This window comes from Mauremys mutica, chromosome 3 (assembly GCF_020497125.1).
Source record: "Mauremys mutica isolate MM-2020 ecotype Southern chromosome 3, ASM2049712v1, whole genome shotgun sequence".
In the NCBI taxonomy this organism is placed as follows: Eukaryota; Metazoa; Chordata; order Testudines; family Geoemydidae; genus Mauremys; species Mauremys mutica.
In genome coordinates this window covers 50,946,789-50,969,221 of record NC_059074.1, presented here as the reverse complement: position 1 = coordinate 50,969,221, position 22,433 = coordinate 50,946,789, and the positions used below count along the sequence as shown (strand labels likewise).

Here is a 22,433-nt window from a genome sequence, read left to right as displayed (position 1 = left end):
CACAGCATAAGGCTTTTCCCCAAGTCTTTGCCAACTACCAAGGCATGGGACAGAAGGGGGTAGGCCACACAGCACTCTGTAATCTTGAACTCCTCTCTTCACCCCCTCTCCCCACCTCCTCCTGCCTCTCTTTTAACTGTTTCCAGCTGACAAGATGAATTACCCAGCTAATTAATCATTGAGTACTTAAACTATTACCTCATCAATTTGCCCCATGTGGGGACACTTCCACAGTGCACTGAGTGGTGAGTCAGCCTTAGGGTCTCTCACTCTCATAATGAGCCTCTCCCTCAATTCAGCATTTCTGTGTCTGTTATGCGGAGCTCTGATGTAAATAAACCATTTCACTGGGGGATTAAAAGATTTCACTCACGCCATCTGGAATGTTTAAAAGAAGATTAGAAACTGCAGATACCCAGGTTCCTTCACTCTCCTGCCCCCTAACAAAATACAGTGTCTGGAGTCTGACTTATGTCTGGTACAGAATTACTTATTGTAATTTTAATCATATTTACTCAGGTCATTATTTACCTCCTAACAAACTGTTGAAAAAGAACCAGGGTCAAAAGGCGGGGGAGTGGAGGGGAGTGGCAATTTTATTAAATTAGTTATTTATATACAAGAGGCCCAGGAAATTCCACAAGGACCAGCTCAGAGAGTTTCTGTCCAATCTCCCTCTCCAGAAACTAAGGAGCAGAGAGTACAATCTACATATCCCATGGATCTTTGGCATCATCAAGGAAAGGAACTGCCAGTCTCCTGGATAATTTTTCCTCTGAGCTGATGCTGTGTCTCTCAGTTTCTTGGCACAGTAACCCCACATATGGCTGAGTCTATGATTCCATGAAATCCACAGGAGCAATGGATTCTTCAGTTAAAACAAATGGAACTTTCTAAAAAAAATTAGTCAGAACACTGTAGCAGTCACTTTTTTTTTATCCAGAAATTTAAATGCCATAGTAGAGTAAAGATGTACTTGCCCCTAGCTGCTACTACATGGCTATGTTACCACAAAAAACAAAATTGCTGAATTTTATTGTAAGGAATACATTTATGAATCACGTGTGTAAATCCCCTGCACAGCTCTAAAGATGGACCCACACGTATTCTTGAATTTGTAGCAAGGAATATTTTATTGTACATTCTCAATCTCTTGCATGATTTATGCTATTCTTCAGAGCTGAAGCACAGATTACCAGTCTCCTGGCATACTCATCTCTTTGAAGGCAGCATCCTGCACATATAAATGCTGGTAAGCCAGCTGTCAGTTTTTACAATGTGCAGGTCTGATGCAATTTGAAATTCACAAAATCATTAACTGAAAATCTGAATTATGGAGATTAGTTGTACCCCACGAAACTATATTGGTATGTTATTTACTGCTCTGTGTTCATGGTACTGTATTTCACGGCACCCAAGTCAAGTGTTCAGTTTAATTACATTCCACCTGAATAAATGGTATACAAAGATGTGGAAAATATTAAATGAAAAATATAAACATTTCACTTTTAATCTAACATAGGTGAAAATACATTCTCTAAAAACAAATGGAACTTTTTTTGTCTTAAATAAGGAATTGATTTGCCTTTGCCATAGGGTCAGTGACCAACTTATCTTGCTGATCAGTTTAAAGGGTTATCTTTATAACAGAATCCAAATATTTATGTGGGTATTTATGTATTTTCACTTTTAACAATTAATTTACATGTTCCTCTTGAACTTTACATGGGGAATGGTGTCTGTCTACTTGTCCGGTTGGGTATGAGAGGCCCCAAGGTTGGAGATGAGACAGTCATCTGAGGTCACCACTTCTATTTATCAGAATGTAGCCAACAACATTTCTATAGAGATGTTTATAAGATTTACACCAGTATAGAAGAGGACAGAATTTGGCCCAGAGCTCTTAGTCTGAATGGCTTCATTGGAGTCAAGCTATCAGGATTTCCCTGGCCAGCATCAGCCCAAAGATCCTTCTTAAAAGACGGATATGTGCCATAAAGGAGTAGGGTGCAATAAGTAATGCATCCTTAGGCTATGTAACATTTATATACTTATGGAAAACTGACTTATATTTAACTTGCTTTCCTGTTATGTTTCATGAACTATCTTCTGTCTCTACAATAATGAATGCCGGCACCTTAGTGTCTGTTTATGCATTTGTCTTATTCAGGTATGTAGGTGTAAAGAATAAAACTTTAAGCACAAAGGATTGCTCTGTCCTGCTCCTGTTGTCTATGGATGAGAATTCCTTCCCTGGGATTATCCTTGGGCCCCAAAACATTATGGGCTAGATCAGGGATTGGCAATCTTTGGCACGCGGCTCGCCAGGGTAAGCACCCTTGCAGGCCAGGTAGGTTTGTTTACCTGCCGCGTCCGCAGGTTCAGCCAATTGCGGCTCCCACTGGCCGCAGTTTGCCACTCCAGGCAAATGGGGGCCATAGGAAAGTGGCGGCCAGCACATCCCTCAGCCCACGCCACTTCCCGCAGCCCCCATTGGCATGGAGTGGCGAACCACGGCCAGTGGGAGCCACGATCAGCCGAACCTGTGGATGAGGCAGGTAAACAAACTGGCCCAGCCTGCCAGGGTGCTTACCCTAGGGAGCTGTGTGGCAAAGGTTGCCGATCCCTGGGCTAGACTGAATCAAAGCCTTGGTCTACACTATAAACGTATGTCAGTATAACTATGTCCCTTGGGAGTGTTGAAAATCCACACCCCTGAGCACCACAGCTATAATGACCTAACCCCGGTGTAGACAGCGCTATGTTGATGGGAGGGCTTCACCCATCAATATAGCTACTGTCTCTCAGGGAGGTGGAGTACCTACGCCAATGGGAGAAGCTCTCCCATTGGCATAGGCAGAGTCTTCATTAAGCGCTACAGTGGCACAGATGCACTGGTGCAACTGCGCTGCTGCAGCGCTGTAAGTGTAGACAAGCCCTTAACAGGGCTGACCCTAAAGGTTCAATTTACCTGGTAATGTTTTGGGGCCCAGATTGTTCCACTCTTATTCAGATTGAGTAATACCTTACTCTGCAAGGAGCCTTATTGAAATCAATGGCAAAATCCGGCCCTTTATAGGGCATCCCATTCACAGCAGGCCTTTTGGTATCCCACAAAATATCTTTAATAAAGAAAACATTTACCACTGATGTTTTCTACTGCCTTTTTTTTTCTAAAACACTTTGGCTTTTTAAAATTTTATTTTACATTTAGATTCTATTGTAAAATTCAGCAGATTCCCCAATAAACGTCATATGCAACAGTTGATGCTATTTTTAAATAGTTTTACTTTTACTTAAATGAGACCCTTAATTTAAAGACGTTGCCTTAGGCATAAGGAATTTAAATTGTCACTTTTAGTTCCTTTAAGATACACCTGCAAGGAAAAAATATCAATTTTACAAGGCTGAAAGGATCACTAATTGTCAGATTGTATTAACTCTACTTTTTAAATTCACAACAGTCTTCGTTTAAAAAAAATCCTCAGAGGGAGTATAACAAAAACCACAGGATTGTAATTGTCTGGAAATTGCAGAACTTACATCCCTAAACTTGTCTCTTAATAAAGCAATTTAAGAGAAAACCTTGCCAAGGTTTATTTAAATAGGTATTTCTTTGGGAGTATCAAGCAGAACTAGTCTTCAGAATTGAACTAATTTTGGAAGGAGTTCAGCTGTAGCAACTCTGCAGCACAAGTAGTGCTCAGTCGTGTTTTTCTCCACTGAAAGCAGGCTGCACTAAAAAAAGAGAATAACAATTTCAATTAAACTGAGAATCATAAAGCTATGTAACAAATATCTGGCCCTCCTATCTCCACACCACAGAGTAATAGGTAAGAGAGACAATTATTGTTTTAACCTGTAATTTTATCTCTTATAAGTTGGGACCCACTTATCTGGTCTAGCACAGTTAAGAAGTAGCCAGCAGCGAATAATATCCTCCAACATTTGGAGCACCGGGCAGGAAAACATATTAAAAATATAAACAACTACTTAGGGGTAAGAGATTTAGAAGAGAAACACAAAGGTCCTGATCCTGCAATGAACTCCGGTGGGCACAGAGATCTGTCTGCTTGGTGCTCATTGTAGGATTCGGACATAATATTAAAGAACAATGATACAAACTTTCTTTCAAAATGAACCTAGGAGCTGGATTTTCAGCTGCTTTGCATTTTCAGCTGGAGCAGCATAAAGCAGTTGGAGTGTACTGGTAAGTCTGGCCCCAAATGCTTAAGTGTCTTCTCTACAAAAATGGAATAAGAATCTTCTTGGATTGAGTGGCCCTGAATCAGGTGAAGAAAAGTGGATTTGGTTAGTAGGACCAGGTAAAAATATAGCACTTTGGCCTATTAGACTCAGGGGTCAAATTGGGATGCTCTGATGGGCTCCTTTAAGCAGAATCGATTGGATACACACATGTGCTCTGCTGGGTTCCTTGGGTTTGGTTCCTGTTTGGTGCAGTACAGATATTTAGGTTTGGCTCCTTCTCAGTAGGGGATGGACTCCCCACTGGGCTCTGCAGAGTTAGTATTCCTTTAGTGGTGCCTGTTGCTTCCTTGGGCTCTGCTCCTTCCCTCAGGCCTGTTGGCTCATGGGACAGATGTGGGGAAGGATTATAGGATGAGGTAGTTCAGACCTCTCGGCTATTATTCTAGGCTTCCTGCAAAGTCAGACAAACAACGGTGCATTATTTGCACTCAGTTAACATTCAGATTTTTTTTCCACAACCATATCTGCTGGAGACATACTATTTTTTTAAATGAAAACAGATTCCAGAGCACACAATGGCAGCCTTCAAAGAAGCACCAGCTTGCCATGCCACTGCAGGCTGGGCCAGTTCAAGCACTGGTTGGACTGGGTATAATTATAAAGAGCTTCTCTTGATGTATCTCTCGTCTAGCTTTAGCCACTCCAAGTCCACAGTCTGGAATGGGAAACGCTGCCTTCTCCTTGTTCCTTTTCCTTTTGAAAGCATCCATCTGAGAAGGACGTTGTGAAAATTCTGTCATGTTTAATATGCAGTGAATCAGGTCCACTATATTGCCTAGGTATTTGAATTGGAAAAGATAGCTTAAATCATCCAAGTAAGAGTTTTCAAAGAGGGAAAAGTAGGTTTCTCAATTTCTTTTTGAGGTTTGGCTCTGTTATCTGAGGAGAAATCTAGTCTGCAGTATGTTTTGGTTTCAAGTTTATGTTTAGCCTTTCATTTCTGAGATGATGAAGAGGAGTTGGGTTTCACAAAGTGAGGAACACAAGTTCTAAAAGGAGAAGGAGAACTCCCCAATGAGAAAGTTGAAAGAATTCTGGTCCAGTCATAGCAAGTAGGCCTTGTTTAGAAATTCCAGGAGAAAGAGGGCTTTGGCCACCGGGAGTAGAAAATTTTGGTCAGCCACTAGTGCAACTGGCTCAACCTATATAATGCATTTATTTGTTTTGCAAATCCCATCTATGGCACTTGAAAGGTTGAAATCTGATAAGTGATGGATGACATTCTGGTAATCTCTGATGGATAGTTTCAGATGTGGCATTCTGAGAATACCAAAGGTCAAGTTTCTTTGTCAATAGAAACATGGAAATTGCAGTCAGTCTGACACTGTTTTATAGCTATTTGGAGAAAGCTAAGTTATGCTGCTTGTTTCCTTTTTATGGAACTACTTGAGAGGTCAGAGAAACTCATGTAAATGATTTCCCAAAAGGTCTTGCACATATTCCAAACCCCTTTCCCTCTACTGGCAACTCGGAGGCACTGAGAGTTCCATACATTGTTCCTTGCTGATCCCCAGCTCCTCTTTGCCAACATTTTTGGATGTTTGATCCCTTTCAGAAAATTGGAGTTGTAGGCTCGGATGGTCAAAAGAGCACAGCATCCAACAGCTGCCACTGAGGGCAAAAGGGAGCTGCAGGATGCAGAACCCTTTTAAAAGCCCAACTTCTTCATTTATATGCCTAAATGGCAGCTGAGATCTTTTGAGAATCTGGCCTCAGTAGAGAGTACTGAGCATTTTCCAACTCTGGTCTGTAGGGTACTCATTTTCATGGCTTACTTTGAATTGGCTCTATCATATTATTTTGCATTATATGCAATGAAACCAACACGAAAAAACACTTCCAATGACAAACCCCAAGAAAAAGAGTCTCCTCTATTTTTGTATTTATGTATGAAACTCTCAAATTATTATAGACAAACTGGTATTGGACACATATATTTAAGGTTATCTAACACTTTCCATTATAAGCCCCAGTAGGATGGTGTACCCTGTGCCCAATAGTATGCTGGGCAGTGCAGAGAGTGGGAACATGAGTTCTCCTCCTTCTCCAGAGGATTATTCTTCAAAGGAAATAAGGCGTGAATAGTCCATCCCAGAGGGACAGCCATTGCAGAGGCAGCACAACATGGGGTGGTTGGTCATGTGCACCTCTGTGTGAACCCACAAAAAGGCGGGTGACAGTTTAGCCCTTACTGAATAACAGAGACATAAATAGAACCTGGGACTACTGACCCCCTAATTTCCAGTTCCTAACACTACATACACAAGGTAGGTCTACATTGCAGCTGGATTAGCTGCCAGAGTACAAACCCATGCAGACCACCCCTTTGTATGTACTCGGGCAGCTAGCACAAGCAACCCCTTACACTATTACTTTTAGCCTGATAGCTTGAGCAGAGCTAACATGTTTCTATGCAGCTGCACCGTATACATACCCATTGATTCTGGTTTAGATCTGATGCTAGTGTAAATCTGAATTAACTCCATGGAAGTCAATAAGATTACACCCATGTAAAACTGGTGTAAATAAGATCAGAGTTTGGAACCTTGGTTTTGTATTATTTCATATTACAATAGCTCTTCATTCTAGCCTTCAAGCAGTGATAATCAGCTTCTCTTTTTAAAATGAAAGCAAAGATTTCATTGAGCACTTAGTAATATTAATATAAACACTTGTCACCAACTTCCTCCTTGTGCCCCTAATTGCTTGAAGCACCAGACTTGCCAGATGATTTGCTTCCTATATATTTAAAATATGTCTTCCTGGTTCCTTTGTTGTCTTTGATTCTTTTTTTACAGTCCTAGACTTGCTGATCAATGTAGTCTTTTCATTTCTGTTTATTTTTCATTATCCTCCTCTTTTAATACGGTGTTTCACATTTCCAATAAGCTGCTTTCTTTTCCTTAATTGCTGTGTTCATCAATATGCTTTTTTGTTCTGCCTACTCCACTTCTACCAGGAAAATATAATGTGTGATTCATTTTTCCTAGAACATTCTCTCTTAGTGCTGGTCCCATGCCTCTGTTATTCATAAAGTGTGTGCATATGACACTAACTGTGCTTATGCAATTCTCTCTTTCCATTTCTAAGGGCCAGATGGTGGCCCAGTCCATGGAAGGCCAATACTGGGGAGTAGGAGCTCCCAAGGACCATGTGTGGCTGCGTTAGCACTCTCTGCATCATGTGTGGAAGGGAGAGCAGCGACTGTATGGCTGTTACTTATCCTCCACTCCAAGGGAAAGGATGTAGTGGGATGGAGAGCAGGAGGAGCATTGGCTTTGTTCCTCATAACTAATAAGCCAAGAGAGATGAGCCAACACAATTTTGGGAAAGTAAGCTGTACCCTAAAGAGGGGTGCCGGAAATTACACCCCCACAAGAGCTGTGGGTGAACAGGGCTCCTCTGGGGACAGTGCAGCTGTGTACTTGGGGAGAGACTTAAGGCTCAGGATAAAATTTTCAAAAGTGCCTAAGTAACTTTGGAGCCTAGATCCCATTTTCAAAAGTGACTTAGAAAATGTGGCCCTCAGTGCCTAAGGTATTTAGATGCTTGTGATGCTGTATGATTGAATATGATTGTTTATACCATTGATATTACCACTGTTATATAATTGCAACAAATCTTGTACAAAGTACGTCATGTAAGGTGTCAATGGAAAAATAATGATTTGCTAAGCATGACTACCCTGGTTAAATTCATGTATAATCTTTTAATGTGAAATTATGATTTTTGGCTATGTACCTGCATTTTACACATCTATGTGCTGATGGCCCATTAAGAACACCCAGCTCACAATGGGTCACTGAAGAAATTCATTCAGCCTGGTAAGCTTTTCCTGTGGATGCCTGAGAAAGAATATGGGCAATGGCTGCCCCTGTGAGTCATCAAAGCATATAAAGGCATGTGATATGCTCATGTGACACTGAACTCCATCTTGGGCCAGTAATTTTCCATGCACCTGGACTGTGGGCTTTGTTTGAGACAGTAAAATTCCATGCACATGGCAGAGGATTTAAAAAGCACCGGATGCATCTCCATCTTCATTTCCTGCTTCATTTCTCTGGACTGGATTTCTAAGGGCAGGTCTACACTAAGGGCGGGGGTCGAAATAGGGTACGCAAGTTCAGCTACGTGAATAGCGTAGCTGAACTCGAAGTACCCTAGTTCGAACAACTCACCCATCCAGACGCCGCGGGATCGAAGTCCGCGGCTCCAAGGTCGACTCCGCCACCGCCTTTTGCAGTGGTGGAGTACCGGAGTCGACCGCGGCGCTTCCGGAGTTCGAACTATCGCGTCTAGATCAGACGCGATAGTTCGAACTCCGAGAAGTCGAACTCACCGCGTCGACCCGGACGGTAAGTGTAGACTAGCCCTAAGAAGGAAGTTCTAAACAAGGACTGATGACCCACAGTTCATTTGGGTGATTCCAGAGAGACTTTTGCAAGCTAGCAGTTTATTCCATCACTGCTGCGAACCTGATATGAGGACTTTGCAATCACTTGTAGGTATATGATCTGTTAACCATTTTAACTCTCTTTTTCTCTACTTTTATTATTAACCCTTTAGTTTTTAGTTTTACTAAAGGACTGGCATCAGTGTCATTATTGGATAAGATCTGAGTTATATATTGGCCTGGCTAGGTGGCTGGTCCCTTGGGATTGGAAGGCCCCTATACCTGATGAAATTGGTTTTCAGTAACCACTCATCATAAAGTTTAGTGTCTGGGCAGTGAGTCAAGGGCTGGAATGCCTAAGGAGACTGCATTTTTGACTTCTTGTAACCAGTGTGGTGATACAGAAGTTCACTTTTGTTACTGACTATGATAGAAAACCACCAGTTTGGGGTGAGCCTGCCTTGTTTCTTAGTGGTCTGTCCTGAATTTGGCATCCTTAGCTGTGACCCACTGACGCACAGAGACAGTGCCTAAAGATTCAGATAAGTGCCTAGTGGGATTTTCAAAAGCTCCTAAGCAGGCACTTTGGAGTCAGCCAATGGAATTAGGCAGCTATCCTGCACAGGCAGTTTGCAAATCCCACTAGGCCCCTATCTGCCTATTTAGGTGCCTAAATACCTTTGAACATCTGGCCCTTAGAAGTCTAAGTCTCATTAAAAGTCAATGGGACTTAGGCATCTTTTCAGTATTTTACCCTTGATCTAACTCTCAATGTTAAATTTTTTTTTCAATTTGATCAAAAATAACAATTATAGAGTGGCCAAAGAAAATAATAGAGCAGTATGTTGATTTCTTACAAACAGAAATCAATGCATAGTCTTTTTCTTATGCAATTGTATGTATCACAAGGCAAAAGAAATAAAAAAAAGTCCCAACAGCATATGAATAGATTTTCAAAGGCTCACAGTGTGTCACTAATAAAAATCAGATTTGAAGACAGAGAAATAATAAACATTTTCAAAAATTATTTAGATCTTTCCCTATGGACAGTGGTATAAAATAGCATCTTAATTAGACTTCCTTCCAATGCTGCAAGGTTTGTATTGCTGCCAGTCAGGTATAAGGGTCTGCCCATGAGGATCCTGTTGCAGGATCATGGCTGCAACTGTAAAATCAAAGTTCTACTACATGTAGCAGGTACCTCTATGGCAACCCTTGTATACTCATGTCAACAAAGTAATGCTCAAAACCCCTCACTAGCAACAGAAATATACAAAGGGCTAGATACACAAAGGGATTTAGGTGCCTAATTGCAACTTTAGGTAACAAAATCCAAAATTTATATCCTCAAAACCCCCACTCAGCTGCTGCCTAACCCTGTAGGAGCCTAAATTCCCACTAGTAAAGTCCCTTCTGCTGGGGGGCCATGTGCATTGCCATGTATGTTTTGATGCCCAGGATACTAGCACACATCTAAACCCTGGTGGGATCCTCAATTTATCTTACCTGTGGGGCAGGGCCATCAGCTCAGGCTGTATGCTAAATTGGGTGGTGGCACTCTTATCTCTTATATTGCCCAATAAGAACATAAGAATGGCCGTACCGGGTCAGACCAAAGGTCCATCTAGCCCAGTATCTCTCTACCGACAGCGGCCAATGCCTGGTGCCCCAGAGGGAGTGAACCTAACAGGCAATGATCAAGTGATCACTCTCCTGCCATCCATCTCCATCCTCTGACAAACAGAAGCTAGGGGCACCATTCCTTACCTATCCTGGCTAATAGCCATTTATGGACTTAACCACCATGAATTTATCCAGTTCCCTTTTAAATGCTGTTATAGTCCTAGCCTTCACAACCTCCTCAGGTAAGGAGTTCCACAAGTTGAATGTGCGCTGCGTGAAGAAGAACTTCCTTTTATTTGTTTTAAACCTGCTGCCTATTAATTTCATTTGATGACCCCTAGTTCTTGTATTATGGGAATAAGTACATAACTTTTCCTTATCCACTTCCTCCACATCACTCATGATTTTATATACCTCTATCATATCCCCCCTTAGTCTCCTCTTTTCCAAGCTGAAGAGTCCTAGCCTCTTTAATCTTTCCTCATATGGGACCCTCTCCAAACTCCTAATCATTTTAGTTGCCCTTTTCTGAACCTTTTCTAGTGCCAGTATATCTTTTTTGAGGTGAGGAGACCACATCTGTACACAGTATTCGAGATGTGGGTGTATCATGGATTTATATAAGGGCAATAATATATTCTCGGTCTTATTCTCTATCCCCTTTTTAATGATTCCTAACATCCTGTTTGCTTTTTTGACTGCCTCTGCACACTGCGTGGACATCTTCAGAGAACTGTCCACGATGACTCCAAGATCTTTTTCCTGACTCATTGTAGCTAAATTAGCCCCCATCATATTGTATGTATAGATGGGGTTATTTTTTCCAATGTGCATTACTTTACATTTATCCACATTAAATTTCATTTGCCATTTTGTTGCCCAATCACTTAGTTTTTGAAGTTCTTCACAGTCTGCTTTGGTCTTAACTTTCTTGAGTAGTTTAGTATCATCTGCAAACTTTGCCACCTCACTGTTTAGCCCTTCCTCCAGATCATTTATGAATAAATTGAATAGGATTGGTCCTAGGACTGACCCTTGGGGAACACCACTAGTTACCCCTCTCCATTCTGAGAATTTACCATTAATACCTACCCTTTGTTCCCTGTCCTTTAACCAGTTCTCAGTCCATGAAAGGACCTTCCCTTTTATCCCATGACAGCTTAATTTACATAAGAGCGTTTGGTGAGGGACCTTGTCAAAGGCTTTCTGGAAATCTAAGTATACTATGTCCACTGTATCCCCCTTGTCCACATGTTTGTTGACCCCTTCAAAGAACTCTAATAGATTAGTAAGACACGATTTCCCTTTACAGAAACCATGTTGACTATTGCTCAACAGTTTATGTTTTCCTATGTGTCTGACAATTTTATTCTTAACTATTGTTTCGACTAATTTGCCCGGTACCAACGTTAGACTTACCGGTCGGTAATTGCCGGAATCACCTCTAGAGCCCTTTTTAAATATTGGCGTTACATTAGCTAACTTCCAGTCATTGGGTACCGAAGCCGATTTAAAGGACAGGTTACAAACCTTAGTTAATAGTTCCGCAACTTCACATTTAAGTTCTTTCAGAACTCTTGGGTGAATGCCATCTGGTCCCGGTGACTTGCTAATGTTGAGTTTATCAATTAATTCCAAAACCTCCTCTAGTGACACTTCAATCTGTGACAGTTCCTCAGATTTGTCACCTACAAACGCCGGCTCAGGTTTGGGAATCTCCCTAACATCCTCAGCCCTGAATACTGAAGCAAAGAATCCATTTAGTTTCTCCGCAATGACTTTATCATCTTTAAGCGCTCCTTTTGTATCTCGATCGTCAAGGGGCCCCACTGGTTGTTTAGCAGGCTTCCTGCTTCTGATGTACTTAAAAACATTTTGTTATTACCTTTGGAGTTTTTGGCTAGCCGTTCTTCAAACTCCTCTTTGGCTTTTCTTATTATACTCTTGCACTTAATTTGGCAGTGTTTATGCTCCTTTCTATTTGCCTCACTAGGATTTGACTTCCACTTTTTAAAGGAAGTCTTTTTATCTCTCACTGCTTCTTTTACATGGTTGTTAAGCCATGGTGGCTCTTTTTTAGTTCTTTTACTGTGTTTCTTAATTTGGGGTATACATTGAAGTTGGGCCTCTTTTATGGTGTCTTTAAAAAGCGCCCATGCAGCTTGCAGGGATTTCACTTTAGTCACTGTACCTTTTAACTTCTGTTTCACTAACCCCCTCATTTTTGCATAGTTCCCCCTTTTGAAATTAAATGCCACAGTGTTGGGCTGTTGAGATGTTCTTCCCACCACAGGGATGTTGAATGCTATTGTATTATGGTCACTATTTCCAAGCGGTCTTGCTATAGTTACCTCTTGGACCAGCTCCTGCGCTCCACTCTGGATTAAATCTAGAGTTGCCTCTCCTGTTGTGGGTTCCCGTACCAGCTGCTCCATGAAGCAGTCATTTAAAGTATTGAGAAATTTTATCTCTGCATTTCGTCCTGAAGTGAAATGTTCCCAGTCAATATGGGGATAATTGAAATTCCCCACTATTATTGGGTTCTTAATTTTGATAGCCTCTCTAATTTCCCTTAGTATTTCATCATCACTATTACTGTCCTGGTCAGGTGGTCGGTAATAGATCCCTAATGTTATATTTTTATTAGAGCATGAAATTTCTATTCATAGAGATTCTATGGAACACGTGGATTTGCGTAAGATTTTTACTTCATTTGAATCTACATTGATAGAGCACTGATATAGAATGCGGGAGATCTGGGTTCAAGCCCTGACTCCATTTGATGTGGAGCAGGGGCTCAAACACAGATCTCCCACGAGTCCTCCTAAACACCAGGCAATGTGATATTCTGGCATGTGTCTTTCTCAGTGTCTTCTGTTGAAGCTGTTCCACTATGTATAGAATATTTAACTAGTCATTAAGCTAGAGAAAGTGAAAGTGACTCTTGGCCACTGTTTAAAGCACTCACCAAAGAGAGACAGGATACAGGCCCTGCTCCACAGGGCCATAGTGGTATTCTCACGCCAGCTTTGACCCAATGACTATTCAAATAGTTCATGCAAAGTGGAACAGCTTCAATAGGAGACACTGCAAGCAACATATCTCAGTGGAGAGGGTATTCTCCCTCAGAGGTAGGAGACCCAACTTGAAGTTCCTGCTCCATATCAGGTAGGGGCGAGGGAAAATTGAAATCAGGTCTACGACTTCCTGGATGAGTGCTTTTACCACTGGACTGAACATCAGAGTGGGAGCAGTGGACTCCCTACCAGTATTGTTTTAGGCAGGACCTGATCTGGTAGGCAGCTTCTGAAAAGTGGCTGTGGGTATGCTTGCTGGCAGATTTTTAGGCACCCTGGGGACTTCACCAGCAGAAATATAAGCACCTTAGGACTTTAGATGCCTACAGGGTGAGGCAGGAGCTAAGCGGGAGTTTTGAGGATCTAACTCCCTTCTGAAAAAATTACCTGTTATATCTGGTTCAGTTCAATACTACATTTAGCAGCACTACATTTAGCAGCATGCATACATATTGTACATGTGACTAGCATATATTAAATACACACACACAGACACCACATATAACATGTACAGAATAATCCTCCCAACATCAGAGTGAAATTATATTAATGCAAGACTCTTACAAGCACCTAAGTTAGTGATTATTTATGATTTTTTCATAAGAATATAAAATTCCTTCAATTTTAAAAATTAAAAATCTTTGCAACTGTTAATAACTGCTAACCTGCTGTAGAAGCCATTTGTACTGTATCTTTTAAAAATCCCAGGAAATTTGACAGGTGAAATTAGATGAGCGTGAAAAGGGCTACAGTATTAAGAATAGGCAGGCTGACAACAGACATGAGTAGCCTTTCTTTTTCACCTACAGATAAAAAAAAAGATTTTATTTTTGATCCAAAGATAACTTTATTCCTTATCTCCTGTTTTTTATGCCATGACCCTTTATGATGTGCCTGAAGAATATGTCTTTTGTCATTAGACAAAATGTTGTTTTCCTTTGCCTGCTGCAAAGCCATTACATGCCATCTTTACCAGAATTCCCTCAACAAGAGCTTCCCAGATTTCTAAGGTGTTACATTGAGGTTATTCATTCAGACCTTTGGAATAGATTTCTAGAGTTCTTGCTGACATTGCTGATGTTACTGTACATAAATTATTAGTAAAAGTAATTGTTCCATTTGAAAGAAATCTAAACAGGATTGTGATGTACACTTTCTTCATTATGGGTGTAATCCAGAACTCACTGAAGTCAACTGGAGTTTTCCTCTGACTAAAATGGTCTTTGGCTTGGGCCTTAATGAGATAATCTGAATAAAAATAGTTCTCTTTAAGGCAAAAATGCTCTTCTCGGATTTAAATTTTGAGTCTGATATTTAATAATTACAGCTGACTAGAGAACCACAATTCTGTTTCTCAGAAACATTGAGATTTTGAAATTTTCATTCCTCGGTGGAACAAAACCAAAATGTTTTGAACATTTTGAACAACAAAATAGTATCAAAATGCTTGTTTTTGAAATGTGCATGTGTAGCCTAGTTAGGGATGTGGGAGATCTAGGTTCAAGTTCTGCCTCTGGTTAATTCAAAGCAGAAATCATCATTCTGCATCACTAGAATTCTGGCAGAACAAAGATTTGAACCGGGGTCTCCTAAATTCTAGGCCAGTACCATTACTAAGAGACTGTAAGAGAGGGAGCATGTGTCTCTTTCTCTCTGTCTGGAACCAAAAAAACAGTTCCAATGATGACTTAGTCATTACTGAAACATCTCCACAAAATGGTTTGGTTTTGAAGATTCAACCAGCTTTATTAAAAATAAGGAATCAAGATCTTTCCTGTGAAATAGAGAGAAAAATATTGCCTTTACTTGTAAATAGATATGCACAGTCGGTATAGCATTTTGTGTACATGTGGATTGAGAATACAGCATGGACTTCTTCCCATCAGTTTCAATCGTCCACAGATTCACAGATCCATATGGGATTCCCGTACCAATCCCATAACTTCCTCTTGAACTACAGCATATCTTTAAAACAGACATCCAATTTGATGTAAAGACTACAACTGATGGAAAATCCACCACATCCCTAGGTTCTAATGGTTAATGACCCTCACTTTCATTCTGATGTGTGTATTTAATATACGCTAGTCACATATACAATATGTAGGTGTGCTGATAAATGTAGTCTTAGCAAGTTTCATCTTCCAGCTATGGGATCTTGATGCCTTTGTCTCATAGATTAAGGAACTCTCTACTATCTTCTCCCCATTAAGGTATTTATAGACCATGATCAAGTCACCTCTTTAACTTCTCTGGGATAAACTAAATAGACTGAGCTTCTTTAGTCTTCCATTACAAAATGCATGTTTTCCAGGCCTCAATCATTCCAGTATCTCTTCTCTAAACCCTTACTAATTTGTCAACATCCTTTATTATTATTTAGTTAGTTAGTATTGCAGTAGCACCTAGAAATTCCAATTATAGCCCATGGCCCTATTGTGCTAAGCACTATACAAACACATAATAAAAATTCCCTTCCCCAAGGAGCTTATAATCTAAATTAGTACGGACACCAGAACTGGACATGGTATCCTAGTGATGGTCTCATTAATGCCATATAAGGTGGTAATCACGCCTCTCTACTTCTACTCAATATTCTCTTGCTTATACCTCCAAGGGCCACATTTGCTTTTTTAGCCACCACATCGTTATGGGGGTCAAGATCAGCTGGTTTTCCACCATGATCTTTAAATCCTTTTTTGAATCCCTGCTTTTCAAAATATAGTCTCCCCTTCCATAAGTGTGACCTACATTCTTGGTTCCTAGATCTACGATTCAGCATTTAGCTACATTAAAACACATGTTGTTCAAGTGAGCTCAGTTTACTATGTGATCCACATCTGTAGAACTGACCTGGCCTTATTATTTACCAAACCAGCAAATGTTTGTGTTATCTGCTAACTTTGCCAATAATGATCTTATGTTTTCTTCTAGATATAAGATATGGAATAGCATTAGGCCAAGAACACAGTCTTGTGGACCCTATCGGAACTGCCTTAATTGGATGACTCCTCCACATTTAGAACTACTTTTATATCTATCAGTTTTTAATCCATATAAGATGTGCTACATTGATTTTGTATAGATTTTTTGTAATCAGAATTTTGTGCAGTACTAAATACCTTATAGGAGTCTAGCTATATTATGTCAACAGTTATCTTTGTCAGCCAAACATGTAATCTCATCAAAAAATAATAATTTGTATGCTTGACAAGACCTATTTTCCACAAAGCCATATTTATTGGCTTTAATTATTCTACCATCCATTAATTCTTTACTGATTGCATCCCATATCAGGATTTCTATGAGTTTGCCTGGGATCAATGTCAGGCTACCTGACCTACAGTTATACAGGTCATCCCCTTTGCTGTTTTTAAATATTGGTACAACGTGTGCTTTCTTCTAGTCCTCTGCAACATCCCCAAGTTATCCAGTCCTGCAGATTTAAAATATGATTTACATTAACAGTTACTCTTTAACATCCTTCCCAGTTGTTGTAGGAGAATTTCATTATCATTGTAATTTGTGAATATCCAGCTTCTTGATTATAATGCTTTCCTTGTTTGCATCGATTTTAGCATGCACTGATTTGATTTCAGCCTCACCCCCACTCCCTGATATATATATAGTCCCCTCCCCTCATAAAACCTCTGAGCCAAGGGGCTCTGGGAGACAAAATATTACATTGTACAGATCTCCTCACATCATATTATCGGGGGAGTGAGGTTTGCCAGAAGGCATGTCCTTAAACATGAAAGATTCTTGCAGATCTGCAGGAGGACCTGTGCCTCTTCACTAATTGTAGCCCCAGCCCCTCTTGCTTGGTTCCTTGACTGCTGCAGCCCACAAGTCTTCTGGTAAGGGGTAGGCTCCACAGAGGTAATATTACAGAGAACTGTACTATCTTCTCCAGGGATTCTCTGCAGATGAAGATGCACTTCTCTATGGCCACCTAATTTCCACTCCTCCTCCCCCCGCTCCAGAGTGGGCCATGTTAATTCATCATTTGACCAATTGCTTGCTATGTGTAACTACAATACAGGCATTAGACAATCAGCCTGTTGTAACATTGTTTCAACAGTAACAGAATCAGGAATAGAATTAAATTGCAGAATTATAGAAGTATAAGATTGATCAGTATTTAAGAGGAATAATTATGTATTAGATATCTAAATAAGGAAGGCTAAAATGCAAGACCTGTAGGCTGAGGCCTGAAAGATTTTAGCTTTGCTATTTTAAGCCTTGGAGATAAGAAATGCTGACATAAGTGACTGAAGAATAACCTGATGCCATAAGATTATGGGAAAAGAGGTACCAAGGGGTAATACTGCAAAAAATTAGCTGGAAGATTACTTTTAAATCACAAAAAATGCAAAATAGAGTAGTCACATCTGTCTCTAACGTGTGTCTTAACCTCAGGATACAGGTTATACATCAATGTTAATGAGACTAACAGGAACTATACACAACCTATAGGAAATGGAGTCCCTCAGGTTTCTAGGAGACACGAGACCAATAAGGAAAAAGAGGGTTGACACTTTCATGCACATGCACAAAATGTAGGTATAGGCAGAATCACATTACAAAAACGGGGAGCTCAGAGTGGGAAAATTGAACTTCCTACGGGAAAACTCCAGCAGGAATCATCCCTCTACTGATGATCAATCAATGAGAGACCCATCAGACCCTAACACTATCTAGGTGGATCTGAGTATCTCTATAGTTAATACTGGTTCATGGATATATCTAGGAGTTGTATATGCTGTGACATTCACAACTTTGTTGGGAACATTAATAAAATTGATAACAGATGGTGGACCTTGTTCTTGTGATTGTATGTGTTACTTGCCTATGGTTTCATGTGTTCCTATGAGCTCTACATCTAAAATAAGCAGAGGTAACTGCTCAACCTGAAACTGTAGCCGCCAGAGACAAACCAATGATGTAACATAACATCATTAAAACTAACTTTAAATAAAAATAAAGGCTACACCAAGAACCTGTAGAAAGGCCTCCACAGGGTCTGGAAGAGATGGGAGGAGTTGGTGCCTCAGAGATGGCTGTTCTCCCACTTCTGCACAGTAGTGGAGAGACCCACACATGGAGGATCTTGTAGTGTGCAGATCTGGAGAGGGATAAGTTATGCAGTTAAATAAAAATTACATCTATTCATTTTTTTGGGTTTAAATATCGTAGGAAATATTTGCTGAAACCATTTAGAAACTTTTATACTATATTAGCAAATCATGTCTCATTCAGTCTGCCAGATTTGACATAACACAGTCAGTTATGTTGTATAATGTGACATGCTGACATAATTGGAGCTGTCATGTCATCCTAATGATAGGCCATATGAGAAAAATGGGGGAAAAAAGACATGACTCAAAATATCATAGCTAAGATGATGATGGATTTCAGTAAAAAATATGCTCTTGCTAATTAAAATAATTTGAAAACTATAATATATGTACATATGTGTAAGTGTGTATGTGTTACACATGCACACATTATACCCATATATAGAATTATAATAATTTACATTTTTATACTCTTATGGAAAATCTCTATAGAATTTAATAGGGATGAAACCAATAGGAGTCTATAGAAATTTAATAGCATTATATAGAAATTGGTCTAACATTCTATAGAATTAAATAGCTCATAACATTCTTTTTAAGGGACTTTTTGAAACCTTCTTACAAGAAAATTCTATCAGATGGTTACAATATATATAAATATTATCATGTAATTAAATTCTAGAGGATAGCTCCATAAGACTGGTGTCATTTAGCTTGAAAGGCTCCAAAGGAATGTAGTGTTATATTAATTACCTGTAGGTTTATCCACATTCAGCAGAGTTGTAGTACTATTCCCCATTGAGAACATGCATACAGTCACAGTAAATGCTTGGGCATTTTTAGAGAACATCTGTTACTGTTACTTTGTGATGGCTATTACTATTATACTGCAGCAATGCAGTGTTGTAGCCATGCTGGTGCTAGGATATTAAAGAGACAATGTGAAGAAAAAGAAGAGCTCTGTGTAGCTCGTAAGCTTGTCTCTCTTACCAACAGAAGCTGGTCCAACAAATGATATTACCTCACTTACCTTGAGTCTCTAATCCCAGTTAAAATGAACACAAACTATGCAAAAGTATTTTGTCCAAATTTTAGTATTTTACTAAAAGCATCTAAAATCTTGTATTCCAGAGCTCTGACCTTACAGAATGCTATGGAAAGTAAAAGGTGCACATTTTCCGTGTCACAACAGCTGAGCACTGTCAACTCTCATTACCTTCACTGGGAGTTGAGGGCTCTCAGCACCTTGTAGGTCTGGGCTCCAAATGAAGATCTCTGTAATTTCCAACTGTTAACCATGGACACAGTTGTGTAGGCCATGCCCAGGAGAAACTCCTTACTCAGTAAGGGCTGGATGATTGGGTCCCCTGGGATCAATTTTTCTGACTATTTCTATATGATCACATATGATTTGCCAGAGGTAATTTGACACATATCTAGACTTTGTCCTACATCCATTTATAACAAATACTTTTTCTTTGTGAGTTCCCTTTCTTTTGAATTAAAAATAAGACTGGAAAGTGTAACCCAGCTGTGTATTTCTTTAGTAAATAAGGAGTCTTCACTAATTTAATTTATTAAACATTTTACAACATAATGGAGGAATATACCCACTTTTTTCTTCTCCCAAACCGATATTGTAAAGAACCAAACAAGATTATACAAAGCCATTAAAAACAAGAACTCATGGCATTTAAAATGTATGCACAGATTTCCCAAGAGAAAATAAAAACACATTCAGGAGGAACTCACTTCTAAAGATGAAGTGACACAGAGTTTTATCTAAATGAAATAAAATCCATGTAGGGGAAATAATACAGCTGCCAGTTACTTACCAACAGAAATTCAAGGTTGGAGAACACAGGATGAGAAGGAGAGCTACCAAAATACCAGCTATTGACCTAGGTCATCCCCTCCTGTGGTAAAACCTGCAGCAGGGGGTTGTAGATAGGAAATCTCTCTTTGCAAAGATCTGTTCACAACATCCTGACAGGGGTTGGTCATGTGGCTATTCCATAATACATTTTATTTTTCAAAGGGCCTTTCTTTTGAATTATTTTAGATTTATTAGAGCCATCTAATATGCTAGTCTATAATTTATAGAGAAACAAAAAAAGTATATATATTGGATTGATGCTTATTTTTTTTAATATGTACAATATGTTTTTTAACATATAAATGAAGAACCATGAGGTTAGCCCAGCTAGAAATGTGTGAACAAATTATTTTTGGTTTATCAGCAGTTCTGAAAAATCAACAACAGGTCAGGTCAAACTGAATCCCAAATATTTTGGAATTCTCAATTAATTGAAAACATTAGAAAGGTTTTATTTCAGCTCAAATGAAACGTTTTGTTTCACACAAAATATTTTGTGTCAGGTTTTTTAATAAAAGCAAAGGAAATAAAGGGCTAAATTCATAAAATGAGAGGAGGTGGTAATGCCCCCTCGTTCCCCCTGACCTTTGTACCAAATAGCCCAATGGTTAGGACACTCACCTGGGATGCAAGACATCCAGGCATGAGTCCCTGCTCCAGGGCAGGAACTTGAACCTGGATCTCCTGCAGGCAAAGGAAATGAAGGATTAGATTCACAAAACTGGTCTGGAGTTAGGGACTTGTACCCAAGTCTCCCTGCTATCTGAGTGCCTTAACCACCAGGAGACTGGCTATTCTGAAGTGGGCTGCTCTCAGTCTCTCCTGCCAAAGCAGTTCCACTTCATATAAAGTACTTCAATAATCATTGAATAGGCATAAGAATAATTCTATTGCTTGGTGGTTAAGGCATGCACCTGGGAGTGGGGAGACCTATGTTGAAGTCCCGGGTCCAGAGCTGGGATTCAAAGCATCTCAGGTGAGCCCCCTAACCACTTGCCTATTGGGTGTGAGACCGGCATCATCACCAGTGGTTTTGTGAATGTTTCCTTAATCTTCTCATAAATCTATCCCAAATAATCAAAATGTTTCATTTTGATAATGTAAAAATGGTTCATTTTGATAACAGCAGAAAAACAAAATGTTCAGACCAAAAGCGTTCACCAGAATCAGCCCAAATTTGCTGAATGTTTTGGTCAACCCAAATCTGCCTGCTTTGGTAACAAAAAAAGATTAATCCAAAAAAATTCTCCCAGCTCTAATACCAGCTTTCCTGCAATGCAGATACCCAGCTTGAATTCACCTGAAATTGGATCCTCTCTTTCCTATTTACTTTAAAATATGGTAAACAATTCAATAGTCTTGAAGGAATATGCTATTGATAGGAGAGAATAAAATTTATCATTTGGAAAAACAATGTCTATTAATGTTGTTTTCTTTTTCAGAAGGACTTCATTTCACAGATTCTCAGCAGCTTTCAGAGCGCTTGATCAATTCAAAAACAGGCAAAGTTAATTAATGATTTCAATTTCAAAGCACCTTTGATTAACTGAAGCCAGTACATAGGGAGGCAAACTACTTTTCATTAATGATTCTTTTTATCGTTTCTATTATAAAATGCTTCTAATTGACAGCACATATTTTCAAAACAGCCTGTATTATTAGATTAGAAAACTAACGCTGTTCACATCTGGGTACATGAGCAAAAATAATTAAATTTAATAATAATGAATAAAAAAACCTTACAGTAATTCATCATGCTACTACTGTAGCATGAGCAGTGAAGTCTGAGTGGGTGCCAAATTAAAAAATGAATCCATAAAAATATGCCAATTACTATAACTGTAATAAAATTCCAATCCCTGTTCAAGTGAATGTGAACCATAATAATCATTCTGAATCTCAGTGGGGCCTTTGGAATTTGCATTTCAAAATTGCCCTCAAACATACAATAGACAAGAGTAGTGCTGTATATTAGCTTTAGAGATCATATACAGCACAACAAGCCAAGTAAAATAGTGGCCCCGACTGATTTAAAAAAAATCTACACGATGCTGCAACTCAGGCCTTGTCTACTCTATTGGGGGAAGATCGATCTAAGTTATGCAACTTCAGCTACA

General features: G+C 39.6%; 1 protein-coding gene across 8 annotated transcripts in view; it reads right to left on the bottom strand.

The window, feature by feature from the left end:
- The window catches only part of LOC123366530 (isoaspartyl peptidase/L-asparaginase-like), a 231,610-nt gene that overhangs the window by 5,345 nt on the left and 203,832 nt on the right, over positions 1–22,433 (bottom strand). For 3 of the 8 annotated variants that reach the window (XM_045010094.1, XM_045010096.1, XM_045010095.1), the window contains exon 7: positions 20,938–21,000. The exons of 1 other annotated variant lie outside the window; for it this stretch is intronic. In XM_045010094.1, the coding sequence (XP_044866029.1) occupies positions 20,938–21,000 (63 nt within the window). Of the gene's footprint in view, positions 1–198; positions 379–18,362; positions 18,488–20,937; positions 21,001–22,433 lie in introns of all 8 variants that reach the window. 4 more of the 8 variants (XR_006578119.1, XR_006578120.1, XM_045010097.1 and 1 more) reach the window with 3 other exon arrangements.